General features: G+C 43.2%; 1 protein-coding gene across 4 annotated transcripts in view; it reads left to right on the top strand.

Moving 5' to 3' along the window:
- Positions 1–587: 587 nt before the first annotated feature.
- Positions 588–15,997, top strand: part of Srpx (sushi repeat containing protein X-linked) — a 78,790-nt gene continuing 63,380 nt past the window's right edge. For 2 of the 4 annotated variants that reach the window (XM_021153439.2, XM_021153437.2), the window contains exon 1: positions 606–847. In XM_021153439.2, coding sequence (XP_021009098.1) covers positions 751–847 — 97 coding nt within the window. In that variant the 5' untranslated portion in view covers positions 606–750. Of the gene's footprint in view, positions 848–15,997 lie in introns of all 4 variants that reach the window. The other 2 variants (XM_021153438.1, XM_029473323.1) reach the window with 2 other exon arrangements.

Below are 15,997 nucleotides of genomic sequence, written 5' to 3'. Positions count from 1 at the left end.
TCTTGTGTTCCCTATCACCTGGCCCTTAAATCCCATTCTACACCGCAGCACAGCAGGCATGCATCAGGCCTAGCCTTTTGTAAAAGAGAAACAAACAAACAAACAAACAAACAACAACAAAACCTGCAGAATGGGCCTTAGCGCTGGTGTATCTTGCTTCCAATCCAGGGTCTGTCCAAATCAAGTTCCTGACTGACTGTTTAAACTCCGGGCATAGTCTTGAGTGTCAAGCTGGCAAATGGGGCCATGGCATCCAGCTTCAGCGGGGAAACTCTCAACTCCTAGGTCGCTTTTTTTTCTATGTGACACACAAGTGCTTCTGTCTCCAGCACGCACGGATTTGTTCTAAGGTCCCAGGATCTCTGCAGTCACTAGTTTGTGTCTTGGAGTTGGGGGGAGGGGTGCAAAAGGAGCAAAGGATACTTTTTGATGTAATGGGTTTCTAGGGCCTCTAGCTGGAGACCTCCGAGTGGGAAAAGCCCCGGTTTCCAGAAAGAAGGGGTGGCATGAAAAAGAGGGGGTGGGCAAATGATGGGGCGGGGAGCCCTGAACCACTCTGCCTTCCAGGGAGGAGGAGGAAGGAGGGCAGGCCCTGACTGGAGGGAGGGAAAGAAGGAATCCGCCAAGGAGGAGTTTTCCAGCCTGGCTTTAGAGGCTCTGTCTCACTACACAGCCCCTCAGTCTCTTGGCCTCCTCCAGCCCCTTAAGTGCGCTGTGCAGCCTGCCCTGCGGGGGAAGCGCCGGCTCACCATGGGGAGCCCGGGACTCTGGCCCGCGCTGCTGCTGCCTCAAGTACTGCTGCTGTTGCTGGCGCTGCTGCATGTCCTGCCGAGCCAGGGATTCCCAGGTAGGAGCTAGGGATGGGGTGTGTTTCCCCAGTTAGTCATCAAGGAACCTCAGAAGTGTCTGCCGAATCCCTTGCCTTGCAACAGCAGGAGATGTGGGGGGGGGGTGTCCTCCCTTTGTTTACTCTGAACTCGTCTTTCGCAGTCCCAGGAAGCGGGTCTGAAAGAGGAGTGTGGCTCCCGATTAGGTACAAGAAACTGAGTTCACTCTTGCAGCGCTTGGAGCCCGAGCCTGAGCACCTTCTGCTCCTAGGGCTCCAAGGTTTAAACCAAACTCTCTTGGCATAGAAGGCTATGAAGAGAAAGTTTGGCCACGGGCTCTTTTGCTTCTTTCTCACCACACTGCATAGCTTCTTTTGTTCCCCACCCCAACCCCTCACAGGGTTTTGATGGCTGTCAGCGCTCTGGGCCTGGCAGCTTATTTTTGGTAGAAGCCCCAAATCTTGGCCCCACTCTGGAGCTGAGCAGCTCCGAAACTCCTGTGGACTTTACTAGCCTAGCCGAAGAGCCTTCGTGCATCCTCTTGTCCAGTCCGCTCCCTGCTCCCTCCTGCTCCCACCCCCCACCCCCGAACTGCGCCAAACTCTGGGATTCCGAGAAAGTTTGTTTCTCTAAGGGAGAAGTGCCAGCTGAGAGTGGTGACATGTGGCATGCACTTGGTTAGCACCAGGGAAAGCAGGAAAGGCACAGGATTGTGCTGGAGGGCGTGGTCTCCAACATCTAAGGGGACCCTGGTATTTACTGGGTTTTCACAGTACAGGGAAAATTCTCTTTGGAAGTTTAAAAGTATCTAGTTAACATCCTCACAATGAAATCTCAGGTTTACAGAAGGTGGCAGAGGGGCAGGGCTATTTTGTTATGAACCCCTGTGGCCTTTGAATGAAGAGTCAATCTATGCAGGTGGTTTAGCTTTCTGTTACTAGAAAGGCGGGCCATGCATGGTAAAGTATGTGAATAATTGGCTTTGTGTTAGACAGTTTAAATCTACGGACAGTTGAAATCTGGGGCTTGAGAAGAAACCCCCAGGAAGGGAGCTGGGTAGATGTAGGTAGGGTGGCTTTTGGTCTTTGAATGTTCCAAATGAGTGGATGGATGGATGGATGGATGACATGTGAGTTACAAGACAGGAACATTATTTGTGTTTTGTGCTGATGCTTACAGGTTGGAGGTTTCCTAGGAGCTGATTAGGGGCAAAGTGCAGAGGACGCTTTACCCTAGTTGCTAGAGAAATGTCATTTTATGAGGCTGATGTCTCCACTCACCCCCTTGGCAATAATTGTGTTAAAGGGAGCTTAGAGAGGAAGAAGAGACAATCTAAATGAAAGCATCTCAACCTCTGGTTGAGCCTGTCCCAGGGAGGCTCCCCTTTTTCGTTTGCTCTCCTCCCCCCTCCTGCTCTCTCCTCCCTGTTCCTTTCTCTCCGTCTCTACCCTTATATAGTATAGCTGCCAAGCCTCAGACACCCACAGGATCCTAGATTTGCCAGCTCAGGCACTTACTACTGCTTATGTTTTGGGACTTGCCTTTGAGTTTCTTGGCTCAGTCTGCTAGCCTGCTGGTCCCGCCTCCTGACAGCCAGGCAGCCACCAGGTTCCTCTTTGCCACCATTCCTGTTGATCCCTCACCTGCCCTCTGGCTCCACTCAGGTACCCTGAAGCTTTGAAGGAGCACTTCCCTGGAGGCCTCACTCCTTTTTTTTTCTAGTCTATTTCTAGCCTGTTTCTTTAAAAAATATTTATTTTACTTGTTGATATTGTATTTATACCATTTTCCCCTTTGTTTTCTGACCTGCAAGTCCTTCCCTATACCCCACCCCCTTGCTTTCTAAACTACAGAATACTATTCCAATTGGAGTCCTCTCTTGGCACATATCAATGGAGTATCTTGGGAAGTGAGCTCTGCTGGGGCTGTTGAATCCAACAGAGGAAATTTTAGTCTGAGCCAGAGATTGTAAAAGTCTGGGAAGGGAAAATGCTCTAGACTTGTACATCTGGAGGCATATGGCATCGGCTGGGTTCACTATTAGTTGTGCAGTAACATGTTTTAAAGATTGTCTCAGAGGCACCCATAGTATGTGAACATCATGTCTCCAGGAAGAGCCTGTCTAAGAAGATTTGGATCTGGAACTTCACAAAGAGGGAGCTAGGAATTTAGGACCCCATCAGGATCCTAATTATGCTCTTAGAGCAACTCTGTCAGAGAAATGGCAAATCTTTCCTAGTCTCACCTGGAGAAGCTCTCTGGAGTTCTTCTAAACCTGAATTTGATGTAGCTTTTCTGGGCTCCTAATTTATTTTTCCCAGCCTATCAAAGACTGTGTGTCTACAGAAGCCCACAGGAAGTCTATGGAATGCTCCTGGCAAAGTTGCCCATGTCTGTGTTTAGATCCTTTTAAGAAATTGACCTGTTCATGAATTCTATTTTTAAATGAATTCTCACAAGCTTCTGTATGTCTGAGACTTTGGAAGTTCACTCTACCCCCTGCAAACAAAGCTGAAGGTGGAGGATGAATGCTGTGCTCATGGACAAAGTCTTTGTGAATCTTCCTAGTATTGGAGAAAACAGGTAAAGTGGTGTGGTTTTGTTCATTAGGGAAACCTTAAAGCTAAATCAGACCACGGCTGTCAAAGCAGGCTTTGGAACCGCCACATTTGGAGATAAGTATGCGGAGCGGAGCACCTGGCTCAGGCTCTGCAATTAAGGTCTCAGCAGAACCTGGCTAGAAATTTCTATTTGTGCTTAAGACATATAATCAGCTGACAAAATTACTCTGCAATATAAAAGAGGATCTGCTGGAGAGAGGAGGGCATTTTTGTCTGACATTGTCTTTGTTGAGAACACTTCCAGTCAGTAAATTGTTACCACTTCTCATTTCACAGATTTGTGAGTTGAACACAGGGCTAGACACCATCAGTAAGGCACCAATTTCAGACCTTCCTGCCTCCTCAGTCCTTGCACCATAATTAAAGTTCATCCCTTCCCTTCTAGATGATGACTGTAGCATTAGTGTCTCTGAGGCTAACTCATTGTCTTTTTTTTTAAGGCTAAATACGCGTCTTTTAGGTGGAATAGTGTGCATGTGTGTGTATATGTGTGTATGTGTTTGTGTGTGTGCAGGTATGTACATATGTGTGAACATGCATGTGTGTGTGCATGAGTGGGCACATGTATATATTCATGTACAAGCTAGAAGTCGGTGTAAGGTGTCTTTTGTTTCTTTCTACCTTCACTTCTGAGGCAGGATCTCTCACTAAATTGGAGGCTTATCAATGGAGCAAAATTAGCTGGCTGGAGAGGCACACAAATCCTCCTGTCTCCTTTTATCCAGTTCTGGAATTACAAGTATATGCCACCATACCCGGCTTTTCATGTGGATGCTGGGGATCTGAACTCAAATTCTTATGTGCATGTAGCGAGGACTTTGCTGATTAAGCACTCTTCCCAGCCTCTAAAGTGGACTAATTTGTAGCCCGTATTTCTCTGTTCAAAAACTTAGAGCAATAACTCCCCAAGTCCACTCTCATGTGAAAGGCTCTCCATTATATTCAGGAGCTAGATTGTTCTGGCACAGTTCTCAAGTGCTTCACCCATGGCTTCCTAAAACCTAGTCCATGTACACTACATGGCCCTTTAGCAGTTTAGTTATGTTTTCCTTCTTTGTAGATGTCATTGCCTGCATCTTGGAGTGACCCACTGAGCCCTTTGACTGTTCAAAATTCTCCCCATTATCTAACAACATCCACATTTTGATGAAATCAACTGCCTGATCCTCCCTCCCTTCCTCACCCCTCCCTTTCTTCCTTCCCAGTTATGGGAAGGGGACACATGGCCTTGTGCATGCTATACATATGCTTTGTGGCTGAGCTACACTCCGGCTCTTGAAATTATTTCTGGATCACTGAAAGGGAAGCCTCATGTCTTTAAACAAGCACAGCTCTCTGTGGCTGTTTTGTGGGCTTTGTCACACATTTCATGCACTATAAGTATAAACTCCTTTTCTAGATTCTGAGTCCTAAAAATCTAGGTTTGTACATGTTTACCGTTATGTGTATTCCTGGGAATGCTCAGCAGAATACCTGGTGCTTATGGAACTTAATTTACAGTGAAACTCTGATGATCTGTAAGAGAAGTGCATGAGTAAATGGGACCTTGTGCCACCATGAATCTACATACATCGAAACTATGGCTTGCTAGCCACAGAGGCTCATTTTAAATCCACGAGTACCCCCTGTTTAAGCAATAACTGTCTCTGCTGGGGGCTGTAAGATGAGAGACTGAGTGCAGCCACAAGCTGGAGCTTGGATTTATTTTTGTTGGCCACTTCATTCCATGTCCTTCCAAAGCAGTTGAATGGTCTCCTTAGTAAACACATATATATGTACTGTAACAATTCCCCTTTCAGTGAACACAACTAAAAGTAGCAATTGAAAGCAAAGAGTTTCAATATAGGTTTGCTGTTACCAAGTTATAACATAGTATGGAGTTTGTAGCTGTCAAGTTATAATTAACATTCAGGTTGAAGATTCTCTTACAAAACAGCAGTATGAATAATTGTCTCTCAAGTTCTAGTTTGTAGGGAGATCTTCGAGCCAGTCTCTCCATATTTAACTCTTTTGAAACTGACAGCTTTAGTGGGCCTTTTGCTTTAAGAGGGGCTGCTCTTTTCCTGGTATATTTACATTCTGCTCCAAAATAAAATTGGTCTCTGTCTTCCCTAATGAAATCTGAGCTTTACCCAGACACTTACTTTATCAAATGGCCATGAATGGTGAAGAGACTCTGTGCTTGGAAAAGGGGAGTGGGTAAGGTACTGAGTTTCTTCTTTTCAGTAGTATCCTGTCTCCTGGGGAACTAGATGTAGTTACCTCCAGTGGTCAATACTGTAATGTAAATGTGTGATGGGCTCTATAGACTCTGAGGGAGTCATGCAGGAATTTGGCCTGATGTTGAAGGGTGATGCTTAGAGATGTTGCTGCCAAGATGGTGATGCTAAAGAACCAAGGTTGCATTAGAATGTCTTTGGGGTTCACTAAGAATGCTTTGGACTGAGAAACAGAATTCTGGGCAACTATTTCCTCCCCTGGGGAAAAGTCCCTCTCCCAATCCAAATCCACTATTCAGAAGATGGTTTTCCTTTTTTCTTGAACTGTGTGAGAAAAAAATTGTGGACTTAACAAGCAAAAGAAAGAGAGAAAGAAAGGGAGAAAGAAAAAGAAAGAAAGAAAGAAAGAAAGGAAGGAAGGAAGAACACAGAAGACAAAATTGCTAGATAGAACTTTGATTCAACCAATGAGTAGGTGGAGGTCATCTCTCTAGTTAACACCAGCTATAGAATTTCCAATTCTCCCCATTTTTAAAGCAACCATGGGCTAAGTTTAGCTCAAAATGTTAGACCACATTGTATGCCTTAAGTTCTGTATTCAGTGCCCCCTCAAAGTAAAAGTAAATGATAAGTAAAAAAAAAAATCAAAGTAGAAATAAACATAGATTGAAATTGTGCCTGCTCTTGATTAACACAAAGTCTGAGATCTGAGGGAGTGTATTTAGGTCAATATTCAGGGTATTCATTGTCTGAAGTAGTTGTGAATAAGACCCAAACTATTCAATTCAAATATCTTTGTAACATGTAACAGAATTTCCAAGATTACTTCCCAGAGACAAAGGAATGGAAGATAAAATGTCAGTGAATATTTACAATCCTCTGAATAAAAGAGCCAATTGGGTAGGAATCAAGTCAGGGCATACTTAGCTGATGAGACCTTTGGATATTAAATTGCCCCAAGACAATATTCTAAGTGATTTAGAGACTCTGGGAAGTTTACACATTCTGAGGGTAAGGTTTGCAGATAAAGATTTAAAACGAAGGCTTGCACCAAATGTTCTTAGCAATACTGCTATGCAGCCAAGTTCCCAAGGTAATAATTGATTACACCTGGATCTTATGAGCACATGGAACAATCTGGCTTCAGAAAGCTCCCGAGTATGCATTCCTTAGAGAAACGATGCACTCACCCATAATTCTAGCTCATAGTGGATGTTTCTCTCTGTGCATTGTTCTTCGGGAAGAAGATAAATGGGTTTGGATCCACTGACTCAGATTATCCCGGGAACTTGGAGTTATACATTGCATATATTTGTTTAAAAACCTTTTCAATGAGTTAGATTGGCAGAGTTTTTGCTTGGCTTTCAGAAAAAAAAAATTTCTTTTTGCAATAGTTTTTCTGTGATGATCTTATAGGGACTGGTAGTGTGATTAGTCCCATGTGCCAGCAATTTGTTTTCTTCTGCCACCATCACAATGTCTCTCCAGTTGTGTTTAATGGGCACATCTTCAATGCAGCTGAACCCTAGCATTCTCTAATGATTTGTCTTGGTCCGGGCCTTGTGTGGGTGGCTGGGCTGAAAAACCCTGCCTGGTACAAGCTTCCAAGAATATTCAAGCACATTAGTTAAATTGGAGCCACGGGGCAAGAATTAAGCCAAAAGTTTTTTGGGCCCACAGTGGAATGTTGCAGAAGCAGTGGTGGTGTTCATGGCCCCTATTTTCTGGAACTCAGTTCCCACATGGCCATTCCTTATAGGAACTCTCCAGACACATTATCTCTGACTCATTTGCCTGTGGTCAAAGGTAAAATGCTGTTTCAATTTAGATTTTTTTATCTCAGCTTTTTAGGTAGTAGAATCATACTCTTTCAGTATTAGCTATGCAGAGATCTAATTTTCTCACCCATGTGAGCCAATTATAGGATCTTTTAAATTTTCTTAGTCCCATTACTTAACAGGGAACCTAGCTCCAAGAGGATAATGCCATCAAGAGGGGATGGCTCTAGCCAGCTTCAACCCACCCACCTGGATGGCTGTCTCAGACTCTATCTAGATTGCTGTGGGAGTTTCTTTCTTTCGTACCCAGGTTCCTCTGAGCAGGCAGCCTAATTCTTCTGCTGGGGAATCTTGGACAGTGAGGATGCCTCAGACATGAAATTTTCATGCATTTTAGGGAGGAGCATCTCATGCCCCTTGGGATGAGACATCCTCAGTTGGGATATCTGGAGTCACATTGGGAGTAGCAAGCCGAGCTACAGCTAGAGCTTGGGGAAGTGAATCGCCCGAACTCCTATAGGCCTGTATTGGAATTTACCTCTGCAATGGCTACTTCATATTAAGCTCTTTCCTGGGTTCAAGTGCTAGACAAACTAGGATAAGCTATGCTACAGCATCAGTATTTATATGAATTCTTGGGTACCCTCTCATTCATCTTAGCGCTGGGTTACTTGGGCATTTCTCAGTGGTTGTGAGAAGCTCCTGACCCAAGGCTAGCTCTTGATCTCTTTTAAGGCATTAGGGTCCCATAAGCTTTGTCTCCACACTGCTTGTTTGGAGTTGCACACCTGATTTGTGGTAACAGTTTAACAGCTTTATGGAGACATAGTTCACCCCCTCCAGCATTTGCCCATTGAAACTGTGCACTTTAGTGGTTGTATTATATTCATGGAGTTCATTGTAATCAATTTTAGGACATTTTTATTATCCCCCAAAGAGACTCATGCCCTTTGGCTGTCACTGCCCAATCCCTTTTCATTCCAACTGCTAGGCAACCACTAGCTTATTCTCTGCCTCTATAGCTTTGCCTCTTCTTTACATTCTTTAGAAGTTAAGTTGCATGAAACTTGTCTTTTTGTGATTTATGTCTCTCATTTAGCCCAAGGTTTTCAAGGGTCATCCATGCTGTCAATTCCATTCCATGGATATCTTCCACTATACTTATCTATTGATCAGTTATTACTCATATGGGTTGCTTCCACTTCAAGTCTTTTGGGAATAATGCTGCAGTGAACATTCTTGTACAGGTTTTTGTGGGGACATATACTTTTATTTTTCTTGGCCAGTTACCTGGGAATGGAACATCCAGGTCATATGCTCACTCTAGGACAAACATCTAGGAAATTACCAAACTCTTTTTCCAGAAAGACTACATCTTTTTACCTTCTCACTAGTAATATGTCCTAACATCTGTATAGCCTCAGCATCTCTGAGGGATTCTTACACTGATTTTCTTTTCTATTAAGTAATTTACTCTAAAGTATTGAGTGACAAAATTGTGTTTTTTCTGCAAATAATGAAGGGCTACGCCAGAAAAAGTCACTGGTGTCTGCTCTTTCATTGTTGGCTGGAGGAGTACTGCTAGCCCACAATGCCCTCACTTCTCATTGGATAAGAAAAAAAAAAAAAGCCCAGTCTCTACATGTTTAGTTAGACGGGCAGAGAATTCTATCTGGAGACATTTTGGGCTAATTCAGAAATGGGGGCAAGCCCAAGATTCAAGACTAGGAAAGGAAGGGCTGATTAGTGTGGTGGTCCTGGTTGCTCTTTTGGTGGGTGTTATGGTGTGGGAAAGAAACTCCCTGGACAGGCATGCAAGCAATGCTGAATGATAGTGGCTTAGCCTCAAATAAGACAAAGCCGTGGATCTGGTATTCTTTTAAAGCACATGGGTATTTAAAAGGAAAACAAAACAAAAAAGCTGTGCTTGCATTTCTACAAGATCCTTGTTGCACCCTTGGGTCATCTGGAACCAAGTAAAAAATTCAGATGCCTAGGCTCCACCCAAGACTTGCTGAATCAGCATTTACATTTTACCCAGAGCCTGCAGAGGAACTGTAGATGAGGATATTTGCATACTGGTCTGATGAAAGAGTGCAGCCTTTGCCAAAACAGATTGGCTTTCCTGTTTAGAATTGCTACACAATGGCTCACTTCCCCTCCTCTCCCTTTTGTGGTTGGTTTTGACTTCATCACTGAATGACTCTTTCTGGATTTCCATTAAGTCCCTTATAATCCTGAGATAAACATGCACACCTTTAAATTCTTTCTTTCTCCCTTCCTTCCTTTCTTTCTTTTTTCTTTCTTTCTTTCTTTCTTTCTTTCTTTCTTTCTTTCTTTCTTTCTTTCTTCCTTTCTTCCCTTCAACTATTTTTTAAAAGTCTGCTGAGCAATAAGAGTCCAGTCCCTCCCTGACCTAACCCAGAATAACAGCAAAGCATATCTTCAGATTGACTAGTAACGGGGGCTTTGAGTAGCTTTCCCCTGCAGCTAATAATTTTAGTTGAATAATTTTAGCTAGTTAGGAGGAGGAGGAGAAAGAGCAAGAGACAGAGAAAGAGACAGAGAGAAGAACAAGTTGAGTGTTATGGAATCCTCAGCTACCCGGGAGGTTAAGGAAAGGGTATTATCTAATTTAAGACCTGCTTGAGATACAGAGTGAGTCCAGGGGTAATTTAGTGAGATCCTGTCTCAAAAACAAAAAAGAAGTTGCAGATATGGCTGAGAGAAAGAGTGCTTCCCTATCACAGGGGAGGTCCTAAGTTTAACCCCTAGGATTGAAAAGGACAAAGACTATCTGGGTGGTGGTGGTGCCCACCTCTGATCCCAGCACTCAGGAGGCAGAGTCGGGCAGATCTCTGAGTTCAAGGCCAGACTGCTCTTCAGAGTGTGTTCTAGGACAACCAGGGTTACACAGAGAAACCCCATCTCGAAAAGCAAAACGAAAAAAAAAAATAAGGAAAGAAAAAGAAAAGGAATTTTACAAAAAAGGACAAGGAGGAAGAGGAAGGGGGATTATCTGTCTTCATACTAGAAACCAATATGAAAGAGGTTAGAGAAGAGGTGAGAGCTTGGAGAAAGGAAGCCAAGGGGGAGGTCAGGAGAACATATCAGCCCTGGAAGCTCGACTGGTTGGGAAGACTCGGATGATTGAGTTGTTCAATGGCATCTAAAAGGGTTAGGTTGGGGTGGGCATGTGGTTATAAACCCAGACCTGGTCTTTAGAAAGACAGAATTGGGATCATTTGGAGAGAGTCTGATGAATTTTAATCTGATAGATCTGGAATAGCAAATAGTTAATTTGGGTACAGTCTGCAAATTAATTCAGGCATGCTCTATTTGCCCCCTTCCTGTTTTCATATCATCAGTTGATCAAACGGTTTAAAATTTTAAGTAGTAAAAGTATTCCAAAGGAGATTGATAATTCCTTTCTGATCATTTGAACACAACTTTGTTAATTTATTTATGTACAGTATGTACCTATGTGGTGATATAAAGATAATATTGAATTGTTTCGACAGAGATCATAGGGCTTATGAAACTAAAAACTGTCTCTAAAGTCTGCCAATCCCTAATGGAAGGTCTTGCTTCTGAAAGTGTAACCTGATGCTCAGCTTTTCCTGGTAGCTTTAGAAATTTTACATTTTGAACAGCAATCCAAAGCTAGGAAGTTGCAGCCTGCCTTTTAACAGGAGATGCCGAGGTGTTTGGAATTGCTTCTTCCCCATCAGTAGACCCAACTCGGGACTCATCTTGGATTTCTAGGCCAGCATACGATAATGGACACTGTACTCTCTACTCTTAATTTATATGGCACATAACTGTATATCTGGTTTTCTATGCTTGGGGACTGTAATACATCTCAAACTCTCTAGAAATTAAGTTCTCATTTTAGTCTTTCCAGTCTTTAGCTAAATCTCAGTGTTCTAACCCAAACTGGAAATGGTCTGACCTGAGGCTGCAGACTCTGGTTTCTCTGGCTCCATGGCCCTTCCAGGATCTCCCTACATTGATATGGCTCAAGGCCCTCTAGTGTCTTCTATACACTTATTTGAAGCACTGCTTCCCAGAGGTGCACAGATGTCTCCTTTTTATGTAGGTTGCATTGTCATTAAGTTGAGATGTGCTGGGTCCTAAGATCTGAATACAGTTCGCCTCCCTACAAAACGCAGCATGAGCTATGCTTACCATTGTGCTGGTGACTTTGAAGAGATTACTGGAACAGCCGGAAGGCTTGATGCCTTTCATAGGACCAGATCAAGTATGGTGATTGCGGGTTATTATAAAGCAAGGCATCTTTATAAAGTTTGGCATCCATGCACTCTTATTTGTCCTTCTCCTTTTCACTAGGAGTTGTAATAAGAGGCTGTCACCATATGTAACTTTCTACCTTGAACTTCCCAACCTCCAGAACTGCCAACTAAGATAAGTCTGGTTTCAATGTTGCAGTCATGGGTGTTTGGTTGTAGCAACAGACAGTGGCCCCAAACACAAGATTGAGTGTTTCTTTAGTGCAGGGGCTCCCAAGGTCATCAGTATGTAACCGTCTGGGAGGGGACTGGGAAGAATATCCTCAACTCACCATCCACAGACCAGTACAAATTACAGGACCACTCAAGAATATGTGACATAAATACATTCTCAGACCCTCCCCTAGGATTAATGAACCAGAAACAGGGTCCTGATAAAGTTGAGCCTAGCAATCCGTGTTCCAGACACTCCAAGTTCTTCTCACACAGTCATGTATGAGGGTCATTCGTTCGGACAATTTCAGATCAATTTTTTCAGAACATCTAGCGAAAGAAACTTGTGTTTCACTTATCAATTTTAATGAGAACCATTTACTTGCTTTAAATTTTAGGACAGGACCTTGGGAAACACCACACTGAACTTACCGAGTAGGGATGAGCACAGCAGGTTTCAGCAATAACCCCTGAGGTGAAGTCATCTCTTGGAGATTTGTCTCTCAGACAAGCAGCTCCTCTGCACACTTGGGTTGAGAAAAGTTTCTCCAGGTCAACAGGCAGCAGCAGCTGGCTGATGCAAACACAGATCCTTCACAGTGGGTTTCTGGATGTTAAAATGTGTGGAAGGCTGGGGAGCAGCCCTGGGGCTATTTCTTCTCCTATGCATGATTCATCCTTTCAGAATACTCATCTGTGGGAGACTGCTAGTCTGCAGGCAGTGACTCTCAGTACAGATGGCTGTCCCTGCGTTTTAGAGCTCAGGCCATTTCTTCTCATTCCACAACTTCTCCCTCGGAGTCTCTAGGAGGAACAGAAGTATTATAGCCTCAGACCTTCATGCAAACATTCTTTCTTCTTTGCTCCCAGTAGGTTTGTATCTGCTACATTGTCACTTAGTCTCAGAGTCCCAGTAACAATAAGCCATTTGGGAGACTGACTGAAGTTGAAGGAGCCACTATAACTTATTGTACTTCCTTTGAGAGCTGACTGCTGGGGTCAAGCAAGTGAAAGGAGTTCAGGACGAGAAACGTACTCTGACCTAGATTTTCATCAAGAATGGACGAGACAACTGTCAACTTTGATTCTTATACTTCTTTTTGGGAGAGAAAATAAAAAATCCTATGCGGTAGCTCACTTCTGTCTGCCCTGCACTCTGAAAGCGTGTGCTCATCTTTAAAATGGCCCGGCCCACCTGATGAATGTATGAGCTGCAGCTCTGCTGACCACACTTTCATGATGCTTTTAAAAATGATAAAAAGAAGTCGGGGTGTAGCTCAGTGCTAGAGCACTTAGCACTTGCAAGGCCCCGAGTGTAAGCTTCCAGCACAGAAAAAAAAAAAATTCATTTAGAGGCAAATCACATTTATTGTAAAAGCGCTTAGAGACATGGCAAGATGGAAGGAAGTTTGCCTCTCATTTTCCTCTGCACTCTATTTTTTTCCCTAAAATCACTGCACTGATCAGTTTGGTATAAACACCTAGAAATTTTTTCTCTGTGTGAATTTTTATAAAGACACAAGTTGTTAATAATGCATTGCCACATGAAGCAACAATGATAAATACATGGAGTTATCTCCTTTGCCAGGAAACAGAGGCCCATGAGATATATGACTGTACAAGTGAGTGTGGTACAAGAAATATCTCTGTGGCTCTCTCCCACCCTCACTAGCTGTCAGAGACCATGTGTCCTCAGGCAGTGCTTTGGTCTGTGGCCTTGCTCAAAGCCTGGCTGCAGACTCCCTTCCTCTCTTCAATTTTCGTTGTGTCCCGGGCACTATTTGTGGACAGTTAAGTTAACCTTTTTGGAGGACCATATGACACACCACAAATTGCTTTTGTTCCATCATCTGGTTTCACTTTAAAGGGTAGCCTTCTTCCTTCTGTCTGAATTGAGTGGGAACAGTTAGGTTTCAGAGCTTTGGAAATGGTCCTCAGTTTAGTTAGCATTAGTTAAGGGCCCCTGTGTTGTGCTGATGCCCTCGGTTTTAGGTACCTGTATTTTTCCTGTCCCTGCTCTGTCTCTAAGAATTAAATAATGGGTTTGGTTCTTCGAACTATTAAGCAATACGAGGCTATCCTGGAAAAACGTATTCTTTTCCTTTGGACCAGAGCAATGCTTTCATTTATAAATTTATCCTTTCAGTTTTCTTTCTTTCTTTCTTCCTTCCTTCCTTTCTTTCTTTCTTTCTTTCTTTCTTTCTTTCTTTCTTTCTTTCTTTCTTTTAAAGACCTGAAATATGGCCACAATTAAAATTTCACAAGCCACATGCTGTCTTCATTGTCTTGGCTAATTAAAAGCAGAGTGCTTGGAGACTAAGGGCGCCATCTCCTCTGCCTAGAATTTTCCTCTGGGGATTTTCTGCAGAAGTGTTTAAACTGGCGGTGGGACATTGTTCCAGATGAAGCAGCTATAGAAGCAAGGCTAATTCGAAGAGTTCATGTCTCACAAGTTTTACCTTCCCACCCTCCACCCATGACACTGCCAGTTTTTCTTGATGAAATCAAGTTCAATGGGCACATAGGAGCACTCTAGACAGGAAAAGGTTAGCCTAAGGACTGTAGTTGGGTACAAGAGGTAAAATTCCTCAGTGAGATGGAAACCCAGTCATCCACGGTGGTGACCCCTAGCAGTTGCCCAGTAAACAGTATCATTTTGGCCTACCCTTCCTTCTTTGCCTCTCTTTGTCTGCCCATCATTATACATCCCCCCAAATTAATTACTGTATCCTCTCTTAAGATCTGCTTTGGGGGATGGCAAACATTAGCTATGATGGAATTTAACCCAGGGTTTTAGGTTCCCTCTTGAAGTTATTTATTTTAACTGATAAATTGATACTTGTTAGATAGAGATGTGTAATGAGGGGTTCTGAGATAGGAGCTTGGAAGTTGTTTAGGTAGGCATGAAACTACCTAAAATTTGGTGGTTCAAATCAATAGCAACCAAGTACTTGCTCATGAAAGTTTGGTCAGGGTTTAGTGTGGAAGGCTAATTTCTGACCTATATTCTGTTGACCGTGTGCCTTTATCTAGGGCTGCTGGATCCAAGATGATGCTATTCACATATTTGGTACTTCATCTGCAATGGCTATACCCCACCCCCACCTCTGTCTTTCAGTCCCTCATGGGTCAGACCAGTATCTTTGTCCAGCAAACTAAATGGACATGTTTGTATTTGAGTAGCTTCCCAATAGAGTAAAAGCAAAGCCTGCCAGGATGCTACTGAAAAGCCCAGCTCTGGAACTGACACAGCATCACTTTTGCTGAAAATTTTAAAGGAAAATGACAAGGCAGCCTGATTTTTAGGTTGGAAGTAATAGCTAAAGTCGATAGATTGTAACGTGTAATAGATTGGAATAATGGTACAAATGGGGGACTTGATAGTAGTTAACTTGGAAAGAACTCCACTCCAGGACTGGTTTGGGAATGGAAGTTAGAGATATGAGTTTAACCTTCTGGGTTGTTTTCTGGGTACATTCTGATTCAGTGATGGGCTCTAAGTTAGTTATCCAACTGCTGTGGCTTAGGTATGAAATACCCCTCATAGGTCATGAGTTAAAGTTTGATTCCCAGTGCAATGTTCAGAGGTAGGGATTTGGGGAAGTGATTGAACCATGAAGCCCCTGACATAGTCAATGGAATAATTCATTGAAAGTTCATATTGTGAGGCAATGGAAACTAGGTGAGGCCTCTTTGGAGTAAGTGGACCACTGAAAACATACTTCCAATGATATATCTTGTTTCTGTATCCTTCCTTGTTGGGTCACTCTGTCTCCTGACCACCACAAAGTGAGCAGCTCAAGTCTCCTATGCTCTCTCTGCCAGGATGCTCTGCTTTACCACTGGCAGACACTGTGAGGCCAAATAACCATGGACTGAAACTTCTGAGACCATGAACCAAAATAAATCTTTATGTCGTTTATCTCAACACATTTTGTCACAGTGATGAAATGTAGCTAGCATACCAGTGGTATTTCACACATCAGGTAGACAACAGCATGAAGACAGAGAATGTATTTATGGACAGTTCTTGTAACTGAATTAACTGGCATCTATGGAAATGTGCAAAACTCATTTCCCATTAGTTAT

Source organism: Mus caroli, chromosome X (genome assembly GCF_900094665.2).
Source record: "Mus caroli chromosome X, CAROLI_EIJ_v1.1, whole genome shotgun sequence".
Classification (NCBI taxonomy): Eukaryota; Metazoa; Chordata; class Mammalia; order Rodentia; family Muridae; genus Mus; species Mus caroli.
Note: the sequence above shows the minus strand (reverse complement) of the source record. Positions and strands in the feature narration are given on the sequence as shown.